General features: G+C 39.4%; 1 protein-coding gene across 2 annotated transcripts; it reads right to left on the bottom strand.

Annotated features, from left to right (window-relative positions):
- Window positions 1-311: 311 nt before the first annotated feature.
- On the bottom strand, window positions 312-8,756 carry LOC146631187 (multidrug and toxin extrusion protein 1-like). Of its 2 annotated transcripts, XM_085356415.1 has the most exons (16): window positions 8,529-8,756; window positions 7,245-7,346; window positions 7,087-7,155; window positions 6,716-6,864; window positions 5,636-5,678; window positions 4,699-4,743; window positions 4,501-4,598; window positions 4,132-4,229; window positions 3,672-3,853; window positions 3,489-3,597; window positions 2,884-2,959; window positions 2,423-2,492; window positions 2,197-2,329; window positions 1,631-1,725; window positions 1,490-1,553; window positions 312-1,417 (listed from the first exon to the last, which is right to left on the bottom strand). In XM_085356415.1, exons 1-16 carry the CDS (start codon window positions 8,700-8,702, stop codon window positions 1,173-1,175), a joined length of 1,752 nt encoding a protein of 583 aa, XP_085212541.1. In that variant the 5' UTR covers window positions 8,703-8,756; the 3' UTR covers window positions 312-1,172. The 2 variants fall into 2 exon arrangements, with proteins under 2 accessions (XP_085212541.1, XP_085212540.1); XM_085356414.1 differs by having other exon boundaries at window positions 312-1,553.
- Between the last annotated feature and the right edge of the window lie 424 nt (window positions 8,757-9,180).

Here is a 9,180-nt window from a genome sequence, read left to right as displayed (position 1 = left end):
TGTAAAAAGCATGATAATATATTAAGTAATCCAAAGTATTCAGAATACGTTACTGTCATTGAGTAACGTAACGGAATACATTACAGAATACATTTTGGGGCATGCATTCTGTAATGGAATACATTTTAAAAGTAACCTTCCCAACACTGTATATACAACAATAACCCCAAGGTTCATGCACGAACCCTCAACTAAAAAACAAACAAAACTGTCACTGGAGTTCTGTTTTGGTCAAGTAACTTCGACCTTTTATTGACAAAACGAGTACAGTTAAACAATATTTCTATAAATCATTACTGGAAGACGTCCCACTTTTCATACCACAGTCATAGTTTTATTCTGAAAATACAGACTGTAAAGAATGTTACTTTAGTATTAAAACATCAGTATCTTCCTTCCACCAAAACAGACCAAGTGCCCAATCTGGAACCAGTTCCACCCTACAATAAAAGTTTTTTGTTCTGTTATATTCTGTTCTCAAACTGAAATGTGGCCTGGATCTCACTGTCCTGCACCAACACTGGACAAAGGTCAGCAGAAAAAAGTTATATAGTGTGTAAAGATGCACAGTGCTTTCTTTTTGCCTACAAGAGCAGGCCTAGTCCCAGTGAAGAGAGCGTGCTTTTGTGTTTCCTTGTCTTAACCCTGCCTAAGATGTACATGAAGGAAAGAGGTGGACTGCTCCAACAGTTGCAAGCAAGGATACACAGGTTTATCAGTGATGTTTAAAAGGAGTGTGACTAACTGTATGCAAACAATATCTTTAAAGTTGCTACATACTGCTACAGTGTGAATGGTATTACAGCAAAATATAAAATGAAATGAGAGGACTGGACGCTTCATAAAATGTGCATTAAATTATTTGCAGGTTCTGTATGTTACAAATTGACTGTAAAAATATCATCAAACTGATTATCATTATCAAACAGTGGCCTCATTTTACACACATTTTCATTAAAGGCCTTAATAAAGCTGTCCTTTGTTTACTACATATTCCGCCCTTTTCATCTTATTGAATTCATCTCTGTGGCCGGACACTGTAAGACGGGGCACAGACTGCACACAGCTGTTCCTCTGTTGAATCAACAGTGTAAGTAACCCTCCCACAAAAGAAGGTGCATTTGTATTACTTAGATAAACTTTGTGCTTTTTGTCCAACTGTCAACTTTGCATCATTTCAGCAGTGGAGTGAGGACGGTGTTGGTAATGACTCCAGCAGCGAGGATGAGGATCATGATGAGTATCGCCAGGCCGCGCCGTAACACCAGCTGTGACACTGACAGAACATCTCCCACTGTAGTGGTGTTGGTGGTTTGACTCTCTTCTGGTATTTGCATCTCCATCAATACGTGGTCCACCTCGGCGCTCTCACCACTGGATGCAATAGTACTGATTGGGGTCTGGATGAGATTAGAGTCTAGGGTTTGGAAAGAGAAGTATGAATAAGACACTGTAATAATGGGATGTTTCAGCCAGTTTGCCCACTCACCTCTATTTTCCATCTTGATCGTGTCTTTTTCTTCTTTGACGCGGACTCCCGCTCGCACTTCAGCCTGATCAGACACAACAGTCAATGACATGCTTTGATGAGTGAAAGTGTGATAAACTGTCAATAGATGCAGGTGTGCACCTCTTCAGCAGCCTTCTTCCAATTGAGTTTGCACAAAAATGTGATGAAAAAGATCGACTGCACGAACACGCAAACCGTAAGGCCTGCCCAAAATCCTACAGCAGAAAAAACAGAAGAAGAAGAGTTTTAATGGGTTGCCTGCTTGTCAGGCCGGAGGTACATTTAATTTCTGACTGCTGCACACATTTGTTCCCAATACAGCATAACCTGAAAGACTTAACATGCGGTGATTGTCGCTTTCGCATAGCGTCAGCAGTATATGCATCATTTTAATGAAAGACAATTTAAGGTAAGATTAGATAAAGAATACTGTCTAAAATGTTTCATTTAAAAGGTTAAAGATTTAATTTTTCCTATTAGTACTTTTTTTTCTTTACATCTAATGTATTTATTTTTCTATGTAATTGTAATTCTGAGCATTTTGTATTTCATGATTTTGTGTAAAACTGTAAAAAGATGACAACAACAGCAAATAATATTTTCTCTTATCTTGAATATGTCACATTAATTTACTGTGAAGGAAAATAAAAGAACTTGGAATGACTTCACTGCTCTGCCACCCTCACCTACAACTCCCATTTCGGCTGCAAACATCAGGGACACGCCAGTGGGTAAGCCAATAAAGTAGTACCCGATCAGGTTACACAGAGCACCAACCGACTGCTTTCCTACACCTCTGACAACTCCTCCAGTCACGCCCTGTAAACACAAACACAGATTTCTCTGAATCACATTTTATATTTTTCAGTATTAGCCTAAAATGTTGATCACTGCTGTAAAATCATTTCTTACCGCAATTGCATCACCAAGATGCAAGAAACCAAACACCAACATGATGTCAGAAACCCTCTGCAAAATATCACTAAAAAAATATGTGCAGTTAAAATACAGTCAAACACCATGAAGCATACACAAACTTGAAAAACGACCTTCAATGCAATGAGCTCCATGTAACATGAAATTATTTGATTATTGTGTTCGTTTTTATCTAATCAACAATGTAAACCAGTCTTGTTTCAGTTAATGAAATGGACACTGGGACAAAGGGATGAATAACAAGCGTAACTGTTTTTTTTTTTTATTTGGCACCCGTATGTGTCTGTGAGTCAGCATGAAAGTTAAAGCCTTACTTAACATTCAACAGTTCAAGCAGCCACATAAAACAACCTGATGTGACCTATACAAGAATACCAAAATAAGTAACGGAGAAACTCGTCCTAGAGTAGAGGTTAAAGGTCAGAAATTATACTTACAGCTCTGAAGTAAAAATGTATCCAATTACATTTTTACAGGCACAGAAAATAGCGCTGACAAAGCACGCTATTATGACTGCAACGAGAAAAAGAAACCAGAATAAAATGCATTACACTCTTTTAAAATCATTCAATTTTAATATTGAAGGAAAAAGCGATGACAAGAACACAGAAAGCACTTTAAATACAGCAGCCAGGTTTATTAGATTACATTTTTATTGATTTACTCTGATGGGTCAAGAGGACACAGGCAGCCAGTGGATTTAAACCCATGACCGTTTTGCTGTGAAGTACCTTCCTGCATGGTTTATAGCTCGGTACAGCTTCCTTCCACAGTCCAAAGACATCCATGCTAGGTTAGCTAATGATGGGATAAGCTCCCATCAACAATATGGTATTGGATAAGCTGTTAAGGAGGTGGCAGGACGGATGGATTTATATTTTATTACATTTATGCTTCATATGCTTATTTAACAATATTTTATTCAAAATTTTCTATTCATGAGGCTCAATATGAAATGAAACTAGAGCTGCTACTGCTCAGTTATCAGTATTTTTAGTGCTTTCCATTTATGTAACACAGACAATAATACGTCGGTTCTTACATGCACAGATGATGGGGACTTTGCTTGACAGCTTGGCCTGCTCGATGTTTCCTGCACCAAGTGCATTCCCAACCCGTACGCTGGCAGCACTAGCAAACCCTAGTGGAATCTATGGAAAAAGTCCATGTGTAATTCCAAAATGTAACGCCAAGTCAACATGCAAGCAAAACTGAGTGGAGTTACCATGTATGCTAGAATGGCCAGCTCGTAGGTTATTGACTGAGCTCCCAACTCGGCCTCACTGATCACACCGGCCAGGAATCCTCCCACTTCAAACATCCACCACTCCAGACAGAGCATGAGCATGCTGGGGACAGCCAGCTGGACAAAGGGTCCCCACTCCTGGAGACAGTCAAGGGACCAACCTGTGGGTCAGAGTGACTCTATATGTCATCTTTCAAACTATTGGTTTAAATTATAATTTTATGATAGGCCTAGGATCAACAATTACCAATGAAGGATTTACATATATTTGACCTTACCATGAAATGTTATTTAAATCCCACACGTTTTAACTATTACAGAGATGTCTTAAAGTTTATTGAAACCCTCCTGTTAAAGAATAGTAACTGTCACGAATGACACAGCAAAATAAAAACATTTCAGCAAGTTCAAGATTCCCTGTAGAAGTAAAATGACTGACCTGCCCATGTAGCCTTATGCAGACCTCTCAAGTACATGTAAATGAATAAGACTGCTGCCAGCAAATACTGGGAGATGGCATTGGCTGCTGCTGATCCACTTAAAGACAAAAACACCGTAAAAAATAAACATTTAATGCCACATATTTAAAGTGACAATCAAATGAAACGCTATCAACAGAGCTACCCAAACTAAAATTAGAAGGTAATGTAAGTTTTATTTGACTTTTTAGTCATTTAATCTATCGTGCAATCTGTGTTAAATTCACTGAATCATTAAATAAAGAATTTAAAACACATTAGTTTTCTTTGACTGAATTTAGAGTTACATTCAACCAATGATGTCACAGGAATGATGGAGGAAAACTTACGCAACACCCAAATCCAGCTGATGGATGAGGACGTAGTTGAATATTGCGTTAAAGACATTTCCAATTGCTCCAGTTATAACTTGAGGACATATAATTCCCTGTACACCAAAGCACAAAATACACATAACATTCATGTTAATGTTTTAAATGCACAGCCAACTATTAAGGTAATGTTGGGCCATATGCACGTTCAAGCACCTGATTTTGAAGATACCTCCCCTGCAGCTGGTACATGAAAGCAGCCTGAAGAAAGCAAACATTAAATGATAAGAGACTCATTGACAGAAGTGAAGAACAAATTTGAGCACATGATCGGATCTTAGGTTAATCAGCACGCTAACACTTTTTACTGAAGATAATAAACAGCCAAAGCTGAGAAACATGTCAAATGACAATAAGTTACAGTTACTACAGATTCATTGCATTTATATGCCTCCACTGAATGTCATTAACCCTTGTCTACTCTGTCCCAGAGTTTGTGGGATTGCTTTCTGATTTTCTGCAATATAAGTGCCTTAATGTGACTGTTGTGAATTGGAGCTGCTAAAAAAATGAACTGAGCTAAGAATTTGGACAGTTAGCTAAGGTCCTTTGAATCTAGGCAAGGCTTGTATGTTGTCCCTGTGCCTGTGGGTCCTCTTTGGGAATTCCAGCTTCCTCCCACAGTCCAGAGACATGCATATTAGGTTAACTGGTGATTTTTAAATTGGCTGGAGATATAAATGTGTTCGTGAATGGTTCGTGTCTCTTCATTAGCCCTGCTATACACTGTGCAGGTTGTACCCTGCCTCTAGACCTGTGACAGCTGGGATAGGTTCCAGTGCCCCTGCAACCCTGATTTGAACAAGTGGAAGAAAATTTACGGATGGCTTGAACTGAATCCTCTGGGAATAATGAGTGTTTGATGTTAATACATTGTAATAACAACCTAAAACGTTAAGCTGCTTCTGGAGAAAAAGTCGTCATCAACCAAGATCAGCAGGCGTCAAACATGAAAGACCGCACAAACCTAACCATGTGTAAATCTATTAAACTGTTAAGAACTTTGCATCTGGAACAGAGATCTAACAGATCTTTTAGCTGTGCTGAAATTGGTTATTTAACACCTTTCAAAACTCTGTCAAATCAAACTCACCGGCAGAGCAGGCATGAAGATCTTCACATAGAGCTGGGAAAGGCTTCATGTGGAAATGAAAAGACAAAGTAAGCCTGCAACACTGTTGATGGTGACTGCACATAAATTATGGGCACATTGTATTTTTCTTGTTCTTTTACTTCATTCTGCACATTACTGTTTCCTACTTTGGTAAACAACAGTGACTTCATTGTGTTATGCTGTAAAATAAACCCTGTGTGACCAATGATGATGCTTCATTTTTGAACTTATCAGATCCAACTAATCCCAAATAGTTTAGACAAACTGAAAATGCATCTCAGGTCTCGTGATGTCAATTACGTTTTTTGCAACTTTACCCAAAAGTCGAGACATGTCACTGGCATGTTAACATAGCATGTAGTCTGAGACGCTGCTGGGCTGTAAACCAGTACACAAATCTAACCAGTTATTCCTCACAGGTTAGTAATGATGAACCCTAAACTCACTTGCATAGAAAGCTGAGTGACTTTAACAGCTGACATGCAAATTGCTGTTTTCCTGAGTTTAATTTTAAAGCCCTGCAAGTACAAAGTTAAATATTTCCATAATCTGTGTGAAGAGGTCATAATTTGTTCTCCTGAATGAAAAATTCATGCCTTTGCATTACTGAATTCACATATTTGTGTTATGTTTAGAAAAAAGTCAGTGAACAGTAAACAGTAAGAACCAGCACACTGACAGTTCAGATTAAAAACTGAACAACGGTGGTGAAGAAAGTGGAGGATTTAGCAGTTAAACAGACATTTCTAGTCTATGATACTTCAACAAATGAACAAAACTGGTTTAAAAATATTTTTACACAGCTGGTACCACAGTTCTTTTTCTTTTTGGCTTTAGCTAAAATCTTTGTTCAGGAAAACGTCTGAATTTTCCAGTGCTCAGTTAACTGTTCACTGCCACTGCAGGTATAATGTGCTTTTAGATTACTGCATTGTTTTGCACAAACTAACAGTGCTTGGCATTTTGCATAATTTGTGTTTCTTTAAGAGTGAGACAGACACATGCTCAGCAGTGTCACAACATCCACGCGTCTGTTATTGCTGGTTAATAACAGCTCACCTGGCGACCTCTGGACTCTGTTTGACAGCAAGTAGGAGAGGCTCAGTGTTGATGAGGATGGCCCAACAAGGGAAACAGGCCAGCAGCAGAATCAGAACTCCCCTCTGGAGAATCACACCCACACGCTTCAAGTTACCGCTCCCATACGTCTGCGTGAAACAGGTAGACAGACGCTCGGGTGAGAAAAGTTGGAAAACACAGAATCCCACCAAAGAACAAGGGTATGACTGATCATAGAAAAATAACTCCACACAAAAGCTCAGTGTTGAGATGTTTAAAAGGGCATTCCAGGAGAACCTGGGAACCCAGCTGTGCTGCTTGTGTTTGTCTTGGTTACACAAATAAAGTGAAAGCTCTGGTGAGGACCCTACCTGAGATATGAGGGTATCACAAGTTAATGACAAACCGGTGCCAATGGAAATACCAGTGACGTTAACTACCTGCAAACGAAACACAACATGCATAAAGTGGGGTAAAAAATGATGCATATTTACAGTTCAACAACAAAGGCACTGAAATGTCTGCTCACCGCAATTGATAATGCTACAGCTGCAAGTTCAGTTTTCCCCAGGTGACCACAGAACACCGTGCTGACAAAACCGATCGTGAAAATCATGAACTGGGAAATGACCTGAAGTACAGAAGAGGAGATCCTGACTCTGTGTTGTATTTAGAAATACATTTAAAGGAAAAATAAATAAGTAATGAATATGGTTAAAACATTTAGTAACTTAAGGATGTTAAACATTTAAGAAATATTGAAGCAAATGTATGTTGTTGAGCTTTAAGCAAAATCTGGACTAATTTGACATATAATCCAAATAAGCCATAAAAACACAATTAATGCATCTAAAATTAAATAAACATGATGCCAAACTGATAGGTTTGTAGCTTGAACCTATTCGCTGGAACGTTGAAGACAATATAATTACACAGCAAAGCAAGACACAAGGCACCAAAGTTCTCTGGTTTACTCATGCATGAGGGAGACCTGCCTAGAGCCAAGTGTCGTCCCACCACTTGACCTCCATCAGACTCTCAGCCAGGCTCCCCATAGCACTCCTTTTATTGTGGTTACATGAATATGCATAGGGTCATTAACATATAGCATCTTACATAGGTATACATGTGAACAAAGAATACTGTGTGTGTGTGTGTGTGTGTGGTACTGCTGATCAAAGGGTCATATACATGAAAGCACAAAGGCAAACATCCTTGACACGGGAAGAGGGTAGCCCCCCCCTCACCCTAGATGGTTCACCCTAGATAACACGGTGAGGAACTCCTGCAGCTCATCTAAACAAAAAGCACTTAGACTAGAACAGACGTAGCTACGTTAATCCTACCATAAAACAATAAGAGAAGGTACGACCTCTCTCGTGCTCCCAGGATGTGGGTGTGCATTCTAGTGTGGAATACACACCAAGCCTCTGCAGCCTGTTAAAGATCACACAACCTATCACTACACAATTAATTATACACCTCTAAGCATACATGGTTAAATATTTCTAAGCATAAATGACAACCAACAATACAAAACCTAACACAAACCTGTCTAAGCAACTAAACAGATATAAACAGCTCGGTCCTACAGTCCCGGGTTTGTTTAGTTTAAACAAACGGGACGAGATATAACACAGTCTTAATAACGAGTCCCAAGTTTACTGACACATGGCACAACGTCTGTAGTAAATCAGCTCTTCCTGTCAGTAACATCACACAGAGAGCGACAAACAGGGATGCCAAATAATGTCCGAATAAAAACACCACTACAGTTAAATATAGCTATTCAGTTGTGTCCACACAGTCTTACCACTGGTCCCGCTAGTTTGAAAAGTTGCACAAGCTCATTGCGGTAAACTGTCGGAATGAATCCAGGGACACATTTCTGGCAACAGCCGCGGGAGCTCTGTGCCACTTCACCTTCCTTTAAATCCCCCCTCGCTGCCTCTGTGCATTTTCCTGCTGTTTTTACCGAAGCGTCCATAATTGAACAGATCCAAGTGTTCTCTGCAAACAGCCGGACTGCTTTCTGTCACTGCTTCGCTCTCAGCAGCTACTGTATCTAGTAGAGGCTGATGTTTTGATAACGGGATCACGATGAGGAGGGGCCAGACACGCGCTGTAAGTTGAGGAGTGTCCTCGTGCATGTGTATACTGCTGCTGGGAAGTTTGGGAGTGTTTACACTTGTAAATAGCGCGTGCCACAGCACGGCGACAGACCCGCTAAGTGTGTGTTTAACACTCTCTGTCTAATCTATGGGGAAGGAAGAGAAACCAAACAAACAATTTTTATTTTAGTTCAGTAATTGGAAAAAAGATAAAAAATCTAGGTGGACAATAATTTCATAACAGTAGAAGTATGGGTGCAAAAAAACAGAACAGTCTTCCTCACACTGACTTGCATAAAGTTCGGTCCTCAAACTAATATACATTAACATACTTTCATCAGAAAAAATGTTGAA

Source organism: Diplotaxodon limnothrissa, linkage group LG6 (genome assembly GCF_057381915.1).
Source record: "Diplotaxodon limnothrissa isolate DT_005_m linkage group LG6, D_limnothrissa_male_GT1.1, whole genome shotgun sequence".
Taxonomy (NCBI): domain Eukaryota; kingdom Metazoa; phylum Chordata; class Actinopteri; order Cichliformes; family Cichlidae; genus Diplotaxodon; species Diplotaxodon limnothrissa.
This window is presented reverse-complemented; position numbering and strand designations above follow the sequence as displayed.